Here is a 14,055-nt window from a genome sequence, read left to right on the forward strand (position 1 = left end):
GCTTATCGTCTTTACTTAGGTAAGGTTTATAGTAACTCTATAGTAAAAGATAATAAAGTCTAAGAAATCGACTCTTTCTATATAGAATATATACTTACTAAATTTAATAAATAACCTCTACTTAATTAGGCGTTCTAGTATTTCTCGGATATAGTATATATAAATCTCTTTATCCTTTAAGAAGATTAGTATATTATTAAGATATACTACTAGATAGATATTAATAAGTCCTACTAAGGCTCTATTAATATATACTTAGAAGATAGCGGGAGTATTTATAAGTCTAAATAGTATTACTATATATTTAAAATATCTATAGTGGTATCTAAACGCTATCTTCTACTTATCTCCTTATTTTATATAGATTCTATAATAGGTATCTTATAGATCTAATTTAGTATAGATCTATACTCCTAATAATCTTACTAAGGACTTATTAATTAGCGGTAGAGAATAGCGGTTCTTAATAGTAATCGCGTTTAGCCCTCTATAATCTATATAGAGTCTAAGCTTACTATCTTTCTTTAGTATAAAAAGGATAGGTATATCTAATTAACTCTTTAAGTATCGGATCTAGTCTTTTTTAAAGTTCTTCTTAATATACTAATAGAGGACTTCTAACTTCTTAGCGGATAGTATATATATTAGTCTCTAAGAGGGTATCTTACCTAGTATTAGCTCGATTATATAATTATACTCTATATAGGTTAGAAAGACTATAGTACCTTTTTTACTCGCTATAATAGTTAAATCTTAGTATTTTAGTAGGAGTTTAGTTAAGGGTTATACTAGATAGAAGGTCCTATCTAAGCTTAATATTACTTTTAGTATTACTATAAACTCCTTAGTAACCTTATTAATATCTAAATATAGCTCTCTAAGTATATTTTATAATCTTACTTCTTTCTTAAAGTCTTCTAACAGGAGGGTTTTAATCTCTAGCGAGGCTATATTTCTATATATTTACTTATTAGTTATCTAGTTAATATCTAGATTTATTAGTCTAAGCTAATCTATTTTTAAGATTATATTATAGATTATTATATCTATAGCTTTATAGATTATTTTAATAACTCTATAGGTTTTATTCTAGTTTATTAGGCTAAGCTATATTTCTTAGCTTTTATATAAAGAGATCTTATATCTATCTATAGCTTCTACTAAATAGGTACTTATTATATATATCTCTTTTAGATTCTCTTTTACCTATTTCTAGCTTATAAAGCTCTAGATTACGCTACTATCTATTAGCGTCTTAGCTACCCCTATTAGGGCTTTAGTCTTAACGTCTAATATTAGTATATTATAAATAAGTACTTAGTATACTTCTTTATATTCTTTAAAGAGAACTATCCCTAATACTATAAGAGTCTATAGTATAGGGTTATCTATTTTTTTAACTCTTCTATAGCTATAGCGTTTACTATAGCTTTCTTATAGTAGTCCTTTATATAGTAGCCTAGCTTACTATAGAAGTTATAGAATTTACTATCTCCGCTCTAGTCTTATTTAGACCCTATAGTAGTTTTTCTACTTTTTATAGTAGTTATAGCTTATTATATAGAGAAAGCGCTATTTTTCTTAAAGGGTCTTTTACTAGATCCTTATAAGTCTATAGTATTTCTTAGTATTATCTTTCTAGTCTTCCTAAGATATAATATCTTACTTAGTATTACTTTCTTAATTTAGTTATAGAAAGCTACTTAGTTATTCTATTAATCTATAGCTAAGGCTATAAATCTCTTTATTTCGTTTTATATCTCTTTAACGATACCTATCTCTAAATAGTCGATTCTTATCTATCTAGTTAGCGTATCCTTTAGATAGTTATAAAGTCCGGTAAGCTTTAAAATATATTAGTATATATTTTAGTACTTAGTTTACGTTATCTACTACTAATTATATTTAGCTTCTTATTATATCTTAATAAGGTTAGTAATCTAAGTAAGCGTCTATATTTTAAAGACTAACTAAGTAAATATTATATTTAGATTATTCCTATAGTATTCTATTTATATTATATTAACTTTTAGCGCTAGGAACTTAGTTACTTAGTCTACTTTATATACGTTATTAGTAAACTAATTAGGGTATCTATTCTAAAAGTCTTTCTAGTTTAACTTAAAGAGATTATATTCGTCTAAACTCTTAGCTCTATATATTATTATATTATAGAATATATATAGTTCTCTTACTTCTTTCTAATAGGATAGGTAGTCTCTAGTACTTTCTTATAATATAATTAAGTTTATATAGATAATATTAGGTAATTAGTAAATAGTTTAGCTAATAGTACTATCTAGCGAACCCTAATAGATCCTAGATCTTTATATTCTTACCTATAGGATTACTATATTTTCTTCTTCGTCCTATAGCTCCGCGCGAATCCTATTTTTCTCCTTTATTAAAGCTAGACGTCTTTTAAAGGTCTTTAACTTTTAGAGTTCCGCCTCCTTATCTACCTCGGTTAAGGTTATCGGATCCGGCGGGTTTCCTCCCTAAGGGTTATTATCGACTCCTTATATCTCTACCTCTTCTAGTAGGGGTTATAAGGGTCCTAGGATATCGTTCGTTTCCGCGATTAGGGCTAAGGTTTCCCTTAGGCGGTCGCTTATATATCGAGTCGTCGATATTACGTATTCTAACGGTCTAGTTTAATTAAGATTTAGCGATTAGAATATTAGGACTAGCGTACTAACGGGTCCTAGTAGGTAATATAGAACTAGAGTAAAGGAATAGTAGGGTACTAGTATATTTATAAACTAATCGCTAAAGAGCTAAGTTCCCCTAGTAGTCTCTATATAGATAACCTTTAGCGGGTTATAGGACTAGATCACCTAACCCGGTAGGACTTAGTCTCCCTAATACGGTCTCTAGCGGGGGGTTATACTACCCCTACTAGGTCACGGGTTCTAGGTTATAGGACTAGGCGGGATCTAGCCTATAAGGCACTCTCCTAGTAGAGGGTCGTAATATAGATCTAATAGAACCCCTATTAGATATCGAGCTTTATAAAAAATTTTATTTTACTAGTTTATTATAATACTTTATTAATTAGAGATAATAGGTAATAGTCTTTCTTTATAATACTATTTAGTTTCCTAAAGTCTATATAGAAATATAAATCTCTATTAGGCTTTTTTACTATTAGTATTAGAGATATATATAGAGATAAGCTAGGTATAATAAAGCCTTTATTAAGGTTTTCTATAATATACTTCTTTACTACTTATAATTCCTTAATAAAAAGTTTATAAAGTAGATAGTATCTAGGTTTAGCCTTTTCTTCTAGGATTACGTTATAATTTATACCTAGATAATAAGGAGGAAGCTTATTAGATTATCTCTTCGAAAATATAGATACTAGGTTATAGTACTCTTTCGGTAGTTTTTAGAGAATCTTAGAGATTTTAAGATTATTATCCTTTTTTATTCCGGTAACCTTCTTTTTTATATTAAGAGTACGATCTAGGTTATTAAGAGAGGTTAGGAAGATTTCGATATCCTTTATACCCGCTTATTATTAGACCTTATATCTATTAAATATAGACCTTCTAATTATATAAATATTAATAGTAGTTAACGTTAGTAGTTCTAGTTCCTTCCTTCTCTTTAACTAGGAAGTAGACTACTTAATAGCTCTTTTTTTAATATCTTTATTAAGTAATCTATCTCTCTAATCTATATCTATCTAATAAATTTAGTTAAGATTCCTATCTAGCTAAAGGATAATCTTTAGTATTAGTACTATAATCTTACTTACTACTTTATTAAAGAGAGATCTCTCCTTAGGCTAGATTATCTAATATTATTTATAATCTAATAGGATATTATATATAATAAACTATATTCTCCTAAGAATTATATTATACTATCTAAGATTAGCTATAAATATTAGAGTTTAATATAAAACCCTTCTATTAACGATAAAAGAGAGAAAGGTAATATATATAATAGATACTATAAGTTTACTATTAAAATCCTTTACTAGATATTCCTTTAGTAACTATTTAATTTAGATTCTAAAATACTTATTTAATAGTAGGATTATTACTTTATTTATAAATATATAACTATTAGCTTCTATATTATTTAGAGTAGAAATATAAAAGGATCGTTTATTATATATTAATTATATATTAAAAACTAAACTATTCTTAGGGCTATCTACTAGCTTCTATAAGTTTAATAGATAAAGTAATATAGTATTACCGCTTAGAAGAGAGATTTATTCTAAATATAAGTTTTTCCTTAGTTAGTATCTAATTTAAGAGTTTTAATCTTATTAGTAATAGATATAACCTTTATAGTAATTATAGCTAGATTTACCTTCTTTTTTAGATATTTATAAATTATATATCCTTACTCTTTATAGTAGAAGTATTATCCTTTTTTTATTAATATTTCTTATTTAGTAATAGATATTAATCTAGTTATAATAGTATTTAATTCCCGCTTAATATAGGTTCCCTAAGACTAAGTAGTTATAGTAGTTATAGTACTTCTACTTCCGGTAGTTAAAATTCTAGTTTAATTCGACTTAGTTTCCTATTATAGATTAATCTCGTATAATATACTCTAATAATATTAAGTAAAGATTTTAAATAGTATATTATCTAAGTTAACTACCTATATAACTTATCTTTAAAAGAGGTAAGAAAGCTTTAAATATAAATTACGCTTCCTATTTTCTTTAATAATAATAGCTTTCTCTACTAACTATATAAATTCTATAAAGAAATTAGTAAAACTCTTCTTAGGCTTTATCTTAAACTTATAGTATATAGTATATACCTCTATTTATTAATTTAGATTTATAAAAACGCTTTATAAATAGTTAATTATATTATTTATATTAGTATAAAGGTTTATAAAGTTAGTATTTATCTAAGAAGTAATATATAGCTAAGCCTTTCTTTTATAACGACTCTATATATAGAGTTTATAATAGATAGGTAAAAGATAATAATCTATATTAGCTTTTAGTTTCTAATAGATAATAGTTTCCTAAGTCTTAAATTAGATTTTCTTTCTATTATTAAGTATTAAAATATTAAGTATTTTAGTAATTTTATAAATAGAAGTCTCTATAGTTAGTATACTTTATTATATATTTATAAAGCGGAAAGTAAGATCTTCTTATTTATAGATAGTAAGATCTCTATAAGTAATAGCTTTATTTTATTTTTATACTATTTATTCTAAGCGGAGCTCTAAGTTAATCTTATCGGCTTAGAGGAAAGAAACCTTCTCTTCGAGTTATTTATATACCTTCGCTAGTTCTATAAAGTAATCTTTAGTAAAAGTCCTCTATAGATATATATATATAAAAGAACCTTCTTTAATATTATCTTTCTCTTCTTTAATATCTTTAAGTCGGATTATATTATTAATTAGGATCGTTAGTTAAGGAATATTCTCCTCCTCGGGTTCTTTATTAGAGTTATTTACGGTAGCTCGTTACTTACTATAATCTTCGGTTCGTTAGGTACCTACTATCTTAATAAGTAGATCTAGTTTTCGGTTAGGATTTAGGATCTAATTAGGATTAAAGGTTAGTACTAAAAGACGAAAAGTAAGGATAAGGCGGAGCTAGGATTAATTATAATAATAATCTATATAGCTATACCGTCTTATAAAATTTAAAGAGTAGTCTTAGTATTATATTATAAGCTAGATCTTTTAAAGAAAGAGTATAATTTAACGAAAATACTAAGATAGAGAAAGAAAGGAAAAGAGAAAAAGGAAAACTTACTATCACTGAGTTTTAGAGAGTCTTCGAGTTATAAACCTTATAAACCTTAGACCTACTCTACGATAGCTATAGTCATATGACTTAGTTTCTTATCTACGATCGTCACACTTTATAGCGTCTATTCTACTATAAGATACTACTAAGAAATCTTCTTTCTTTATAGAGAGGGGGTATAAGCCTATAATAACCTTTAACTAGAAAGATCCTAAGTATATCTCCGCTAATAAACGAGGTATAGTAGATATACTTTTATAACTATAAGATATATAGTCTAAGATAAAGGAGTAGATTAATAAGTCCTAGAAACTCTAGATCTAATAAGTAAATAAATATCGTTAGGAAGAGGATTTCGGGGTAAGAGATTAAGTTTTTATTATAATAAAGGATTAGTTACCTAATAGACTAAGTCGGAAGTTATCTTACTCTATAAGTAGACTATATATAATTATAGAGAAGGTTAGGAATTTATATAAGTTAGATCTTCTAGGATTAATAAAGATATACCCTATTTTCTATCCTAGTAAACTACGTAAAGCGTCGAAAACTAAGCTACTATAAAGATAATATAAAGATCTAATACTACCTATTACGATAAATAAAACTAACGAATAGGAAGTTAGTAAGATCTTAGATACTTATACGTATTATAGGAAGCTTTAGTACCGAGTAGAGTAGGTAGGATATAATATAGACCTATAGTAGTATCTAGTAGGTAATCTAAAAAACGTACCGGAAAAGGTTAAGGAATTCTATAAAAAATATCCTATAAAGCCCGGACCCCTAGTACGTCTATACTACTAGATTAAAGCTATAGAAAGCGAGAAGTTATTATAAGATCACGAAGATAACGATAAGCTAGTATTTAGGGACTAAATGTAATTTAGATAGGGTGTATATAACGATCGTAGATAAGAAACTAAGTTACGTAACTATAGCTATCGTAGAGTAGGTCCGAGGTTTATAAGGTTTATAACTCGAAGACTCTCTAAAACTCGGCGATAGTGAGTTTTCCTTTTCCTCTTTTCCTTTCTTTCTCTGTCTTAGTATTTTCGTTGAATTACACTCTTTCTTTAAAAGATCTGGCTCGTAATAATAGATCTTAAAAAAGTAAGCCTATATCGCGCTTTCTAGTACTAAAAGTAAGTATATCGTAGAAGCTCTTATAGTTTAAGAAGTAATCTAGCTATTATAGCTTTTAATAGAACTAGGTATTAAAAGTCTTATTAAAAACCCTATTCCTATATATATAAATAATAATAGTATAATTACACTAACTAGTAATCCGGAATTCTATACTAATACTAAGTATATTAGGGTAAGATATTATAAGCTCTATAAAGAAGTTAATATAGGAAGAATTAATTTTAAGAAGATTCCTATAGCGAAGATAACTATAGATAGTCTAACGAAGCCTCTTATAAAAGTCATATTTTAACGCTAGATTAGTTAGCTAGGTTTAGCTAATAGGAAAAAGCTATTTATATAAGCTAACCTAGGAGGTTCTTTATTACTACGTTTAGAAAGAAAAAGACTAGTTTTAATCCTAAGAGTTTATAGGGGGTTTATTAGCTTATAGGGGGTTTTTCAGCTTCTTCGCATGGCTTATAGGGGGTATTTGGAGTTAGGTGACTCCTCCTTCCTCGCCGTGCTATAAGAAGCTCCTTCTCCTAGATAGTTTCCTTCCCTTCTTCTCTTCTGCAGACGAATATAGGATTTCCAGTCTCTCTCTCTCTTTGTAGCGTAGAGTCTGGTCCTATCTATCACACCTAGTCAATAACTACTGCCTTGACAAACAGTTACCTTAACATTAAACCCCTATATTAGGCTAGAATCTAGATTAGGGCCGGCGCTAAGACTATATTTATAGGGGATTGTTAATCTGACTATCCCTACTCCTAATCTGACTACCCCTGCCTGAATTTTCAGGCTGGGTACCTAGTTGATGCCTGATTGATGACTGATTTTCTAGGGTTCTTTAAACTCTCCCTAACCGCCTTTCTCGCCGCCTTTGTACTAAAATCATAGAACTATAAGCTTGATGCCTAAGAGTTTTAGGCACCTAAATTCCTAAAAGGGAAGTAAAGAGGCGAGGTTAATCACTCAATAGGCATTATTACTTCAGAAATCAGCGCGTTTTCCGATATAAAAGGTGTATCTTTCACTACATAAACTCGAATTCTATGATCTAGAAATTTAGGTGGCAGAAAATGAGGGGTCACATGATATTTAAGTGGCAGAAAAAAATATGTTCAGAAGTCATATGATTGTTCAGGCACTATTAGGCATCAATACCTGAAGATTCAGGCAGGGGTAGTCAGATTAGGAGTAGGGATAGTCAGATTAACAATCCCCTATTTATATATATAAATAGGCTTTAATAGGGGCCTATAAGGCCCCTATAATGGGCCATAGGCTTGGTTAGGCTTCGAAGGTAGGGCCTATAGCCCACTGCTGGTTGGGCTATGGGCCTGAGGTCCGGGCCCAACCAGGCCCATTGCGGAGGTCTAAAATCACCTGACCTCACCTGACCTGACCAATAGTGGAACGTAGGCTGCTCAACCTGGTCTACGCCACAACCTCTTAGATTCTGCCATCCTCTTTACCTCCTCTCCTTGATCATATGATATTGTTTGTTTCGCGGAAAGCATCACATCCGATCGAGAGAGACCAGACAGAATTGGGTTTCCCACTATCCCACTACAGATATGTTTAGGCGCCCGAGACAGACCGAGCCTGATAGGCTCTCCCTGAGACTTCGCAAAACACTTCAACCTCTCACTGTGATTCCTTGGGGGGCGCTCGCAATGTGGTATCTGGGAGTACCCATCGCCGTTGGGGTAAATTGTACCTTGAGTAGTAAATTTTAAACCGTCCTTTTTCTTGCTAACGATATTCCTATCACTGTAGGCCCCCATGGTTGTGGTGCGGGACGATGACTACACAGACGCTATTGAAAGGCTTGAGAGCGCAGGATTCAACCGAAGTGTTCCAAATCGCGCCCCTGCTCCCGAAATCATGGAGGACCATCCAAACCCGCAGCAGGTTTTGGAGGACATAAATGCTGGCTACAAACGCTTGGACCGGTCTTGTGCAGTATTTGATTATCCACAGGGTGATCCAGCAGAAAAAGCCTTGCAGGTGTACCTGATTCCGAACTCCTTTGCGCATGTTCTCCAAGAAGATACCCCCCACTCTTCGACTAGAATAGGAGATACAGCGCAGACAACGCGGTTTCAAAGTTATAGCAGTCTGTACTATCCACTGGAAGAGGCACTAGTGGAAAGCTTTGTTAAGGCTGCGATCGAAGAAGAAACAGACGCTGGCTTTTCTGCGTGGGGCGAATCACTGAGGTCTTGGGTATCTCTGATGACAGGGTACCTAGAGGTTGACAACGATATCCTCGATATGTGTCCGGATAAACAAGCAGTGGACTGGTATAGTCACAACTTTGGTCGAATCCATGAGGCCAATTTCGGTCCCATTGATCGGCGCATTTCAAAACGTCTCGGCTCTGGAAAAGAGATGCCAATAGATATGAGGGGTAGTCCTCTTTGATAGTGGCGCACATTCAAATATAACTACGCGGTGTATTTTTGCCAGGGAAATATTTTAGTATAGCAATTCATATAATCTACCGCACACATAGACAAACTACATTCACCTAGGTTCGGTCAAATCGTAAATATATGTCCTTTCAGTGTTCTTCGGTAGCGCGTTTCAGTAGTATCGGCAGCCTTTTTTTGATGCCTCAAAAGGCTATCATATATAGCCTATGACCTCGACGATTGGTTGAAGAAGGGTCCTGCCTTAGATTTCCAACGCTCAGTTATCAGTCAGCTCGAAGAGGTTGGTAGAATAACTTACTAATTTTGGAGAATAGTGCTGCATTTGATCTTTGCCTTCAAAGTCTGAGCCAAGGCTGGTCGCTTTTGCAAAAGATTTGCTAGGGCGGTTTGTAACTCCTGGTTTTGATTGAAGTCGAGCTCTGGTCTGCCTCGCACAGCTAATGGGATCATATTGATAATATCACGAATATCGGTTGTTTCTTTGGCACTACCTTGGCGCTGATACTGGGACAAAATTTTTTCCCGCAGGATCCATTCAGGGCCAAAGAGTTTGACCCCTCGACCATTGATATTTAGTGTCCTCCGTGTAGCTACCTGGATGTTGTACTGGGGACGTTGCGGCCAAGTTCTGTGGTCAAACACTTCCAGCTCCACCAACTGAGCTGCTACTCCAGGTCGACGAAGCTTGTATGCCGGAATGGTGTGGCCGAACTGGCTGACTCTTTCGAAGTCGGTCGGGAAGGATGTGAAGAGCTGCGCTGTAAGGCGATCGGCGGTGATCATACGATGGTCAACATGAATGACTAGATCAACGTCTTCAGTCCTTCGACTCGGATCCGGACTTAACAAATAGGTAGCGGCGCCACCCATCACGGCGTAGTCGTTGTTGTTATTGTTGTTGTTGTATTAATTAACGTCCGGCGGACCGCGAGCGTAGCTCGTGGTCCTGCTACCTCCCTTAGGGTATTAGGACGTGCTAAGCTATAGAATTAAGTACATATCTGTGCGCCTATAGAAAGCAACTCCTTCTTATATGATAAGCCCGTGCGGCTCTAGTTAGCTACTCGTCCTTCTCCGCCGGTTAAGATAGGTATAGGGGTCTATCGATAGTAGGGTTTCCTACCGGGTGGGTACGAGCTAAGCTCTTTTATTACGTGTATAGTGGGTCCTAGGGCGGCGGCTTAGGGGTACGACCCCTATCCGTTCGCGCCCGGATGCCTAGAGGTTCGTGGGTGTTAGGTGCTAGTAGGGAGTGACGAGGGTAGGTGAGTGAGATATAGGAGAGGGTATAGTGAGAGTAGGAGGGCTTATTAGGCCCGAGGGGTAGGGTTTTATTAGTATGACTACTCGCTACTAGGTATAGATCCTAGTGTAGAAGCTAGTAATATAGAGTAGCTCGCTAAACTCGGAAGGGCCGAGTCCCTTAAGGTACGTGACTACCTCCTCCTTATAGGTAGGAGGGAGTAGGGGCTTATTAGGCTAGTCTTAGAAGGTACGGTATACCCTTATATAGATCGCGATATATTCTAGGGTTTTAACTCGCCCGTAGGAGTAGGTAAGTTTAGCGTCTTTATACCGGAACTTCCGGTAGTACTAGTAGAAATCCCCGTACGAGGACCTTAGTACTAGCTAGCGATAGAGGATAGGCCGCCTAAGGTTAATTTCTAGAAGGTCCTTAATCTTATATAGTCCGCCTTATCGCTAATACTAGGCGGATAGCTTCGAGGAGGCTTTATACTATTAGTCGTAGCGGGCTTCGTTCTATAGGGCCTAGTATATAGACCGGATACCGCTAATTATAGGCTAGGCCTTAGGGCCTAGGCCCTAGGGCCTATACTAGGCTCCGTAGTTAGCGAGTTTATTAGCGGCCTTATTACCCTTAATACCCGTATATCCGGGAGACTAGCGTATAGTAATATCGCGTCGCGATATAGCCTTATAGTATAATAGGAAGGCCTACTATAAGGTAGGCGGGGCGTTACCCTATAGGCCCTAAATAACCGAGGTACTATTAATATATAGCTAGATCTTACCTATAGGTAGGATCTCTATTACTTTCTCTAGGCCCTTCTACGCTCCGATCGCTTCGGTATCGAAGATATAGGATTAGCTATATATAGCGCTATACCCGTCGGCGACCTTAGTCCCGTCTAAGTAGATAGCGTATCCGTAGCCGACGTATCGGATACCCTTTAGGTATTATTCCGATCCGTTAGTAAAGACTATAATATCTATCGCGGGTAGGGTTCCCTACTACTCCTTAAAGTTATTAGCCGCGGTATCCTTATCGGCGTAATCTATAGGGTCTACGCGGTAACCTAGGGTATAGTATAGCCCGTAAAGGACCGGGCGGGGGATCTAGGATAGGAGATATCCTAGGCGTTAGACCTTCGTTTTCCGGGCCTAGGTAGTATTAGTACTACGTCCCTTTATAATTAGGGGAGGGTCTATCCGGTAGGTAAGTAGGTAGGTTTCGTCGGTAGTCCTAAGCTATAGTAAGAACTAGAGTTTAGCTTCCTCTAGTGCCGCTATAGTAGATAGGATACCCGCGTCCTAGAAGAGGGTCGCGGTAGGTATAATCCTTTATACCGGTAGGACTTCCCTAAGAGATAGTGCGAGAGTACTATCGATTAGGCTAACGTACTAGCTAAGGCGGGTACTAACCTCCCCCTAACTAAGGTATCTTACCGGCTTTATTTAGCCCCTATACTAGGCCTCCGTCCTATAGAGGAGGGAGGGGAGGATATAGGTAGTTACTACCTTCTATAGAGAGGACGCCGGCGGGCCGTCTACGGTATAGATAAGCCCGCGGATATATTAGGCGACCGCTCTCGCCTTTACTACGCGTACCGCTATATACCGCCGCTAGGTAAGACGTCTATCGAAATATACCCTAAGCTACCGGAGGGCTAGCTATTATCCGGCTTTATCGGTAGAGGTAATAGGGTAGATTATAAGGTCCTCGTTAATATAGATCGTTAGGGCTTCGTCCCTATACTTCTTAGTAATATATATTATTTCGAGCTTTTTAGGTATAAAGGCTACTTTATTCGTTACTCCCTATACTAGTATTAAGCGTATATCGTAAGCTAGGGTCTAGTAGTTTGTCTCGAGCGAGTTAGATACCCTATATAGAGCTATATCGTCGGCGTAGCCGAAGCGGAGGCTTATATCCTATAGGAGTAGTTCTACTATATATAGGAGGAAGAGTATAGGCGAGAGGAAGGAGCCCTATAATATACTATACGCTACTAGATAGCTAGGCGTAGTAGCCTTCTTTAGTCTTACTCTCGCCGTTCGGTTAGTAAGGAAGTAGTCGATAAGACGTACTAATACCTTAGACTAGCCCTATTAGGCTATCTTTTTAAGGAGCCGCTATTTTAGTAGGGCGTCGAAGGCTCCCTAGATATCTATTATAACTATCGTAATAGCTTTACCGCTTACTAAGGCTAGTTCTACGTCGTATATAAAGGCCGTAACTAGGTCTATAGTCGATCTTCTAAGGAGGGCGCCCCCGTATTATAGGCTAAGGACTTTATAGGTAAGGACTATCTAGGCGATATATTTAGCGACGATATAGTCTAGGCTTTTCGTAATATAGGATAATAGCGCGATCGGTCTTTAGGACCGAACTAAGGTCTTATCTTTCTTTCTTACTTTAGGTAGTATAGCTACTTTTATAGCCTTCTATAGGGCGGGGTAGTAGCCGAGGAGTAGGCACTTATTAAAGATTATATAGACTATATACTAGACTAGTACTTAGTAGGCCTTTAATAGCTATATAGTAACTCCGTCGGTACCGGGCGAGGTAGAGGCTACCCCGATAGTATTAGCCTCGACCTCCTTTATAGTTACGCGTATATCCTATAAGAGGTATTCGTCGCCTATCTAGTGTTCTAGTAGGTCGGCTTTAAGGTCGTCGGACTCTAAGAAGCGCCCTAAGACTACTTCTTTAAGGGCCTCGGCTTTATCTATAGTATCCTCTACCCTACGGCCGTTAACTATAAAGGATAGAGCCTTTAGGTTTAGCGCTAGCTTATACTAGGATATAATCTTATAGAGGTCCTTATTAGTCTCGACTCTATTAATAAGGGATTTCTAGTAGGCTCTTTTAGCTCGGCGTACGGTAGCCTTAAAGGCCTCTCGTTAACGGGTAGAGGGTTAGTCGCCTACTCTTTTAGTAGCCTTCTAGGCTTTATACACTTCCTTATATTCCTCCGTCTACTAGGGTATAGACTTTCCCTCTATTAGGTAGCGGCCGGCGGTCTCCGCCGCCTCGGAGAAGATAGTAGTAAGTAGGCTAATAGCCTCGTCGAGCTATCCCGGCTCTTCGAGTCCTTAGATATCGGGTATCTTCGCTAGTCCTAACTAGATAAGGCCGGCGAAGCGGGGTAGGTCCTTATCGAGGACCCTTTTATATATATTCTTAGGCGTAGGTCTATCTAGGCTAGGAATCGTAGTAACCTAGGTTTCGTAGTCGGAGCTATAGTATAGGTCCTCTCGGACTTCCGACTATACGAAGGTAATATTTAAGAAGGTAAGGTCTAGGATATATCCTACGTCGTATATTAGGACCCCCGGTTCCCCGATAAAGTCTATCCCTAAGATAGCTAACTACTACGCGATCTCACTACCCTAGTATATATTAGTAACCCCTAGCTCGAAAGTATCGTACTAAGCGTTTAGGTCCCTCCCTATAAGGTATCTAGGGCCTAGGTTAAGATTAGTAACGTA

General features: G+C 35.9%; 2 protein-coding genes across 2 annotated transcripts; one reads left to right on the forward strand and one right to left on the reverse strand.

The window, feature by feature from the left end:
• The first annotated feature begins 8,378 nt into the window (after positions 1-8,378).
• Positions 8,379-9,357, forward strand: N7457_004686 (uncharacterized protein). The gene is made up of 2 exons (XM_057175731.1): positions 8,379-8,592; positions 8,663-9,357. Exons 1-2 carry the CDS (start codon positions 8,461-8,463, stop codon positions 9,308-9,310), a joined length of 780 nt encoding a protein of 259 aa, XP_057032778.1. The 5' UTR covers positions 8,379-8,460; the 3' UTR covers positions 9,311-9,357.
• Positions 9,358-9,360: 3 nt separating this feature from the next.
• Positions 9,361-10,206, reverse strand: N7457_004687 (uncharacterized protein). Its single transcript, XM_057175732.1, has 2 exons — positions 9,619-10,206; positions 9,361-9,561 (listed from the first exon to the last, which is right to left on the reverse strand). Exon 1 carries the CDS (start codon positions 10,189-10,191, stop codon positions 9,619-9,621), a length of 573 nt encoding a protein of 190 aa, XP_057032779.1. The 5' UTR covers positions 10,192-10,206; the 3' UTR covers positions 9,361-9,561.
• Positions 10,207-14,055: the final 3,849 nt, after the last annotated feature.

This window comes from Penicillium paradoxum, assembly GCF_028828445.1.
Source record: "Penicillium paradoxum strain IBT 22861 chromosome Unknown utg000004l_segment0_segment0, whole genome shotgun sequence".
Classification (NCBI taxonomy): Eukaryota; Fungi; Ascomycota; class Eurotiomycetes; order Eurotiales; family Aspergillaceae; genus Penicillium; species Penicillium paradoxum.

Excerpts from the sequence above, each read along its gene's own strand:
- N7457_004686 (XM_057175731.1), top strand. The coding sequence starts at position 8,461 with ATGTTTAGGCGCCCGAGACAGACCGAGCCTGATAGGCTCTCCCTGAGA. Across the intron at positions 8,593-8,662 it reads GAGTACCCATCGCCGTTGGG|GCCCCCATGGTTGTGGTGCG; the intron begins GTAAATTGTACC and ends CTATCACTGTAG.
- N7457_004687 (XM_057175732.1), bottom strand. The coding sequence starts at position 10,191 with ATGGGTGGCGCCGCTACCTATTTGTTAAGTCCGGATCCGAGTCGAAGG.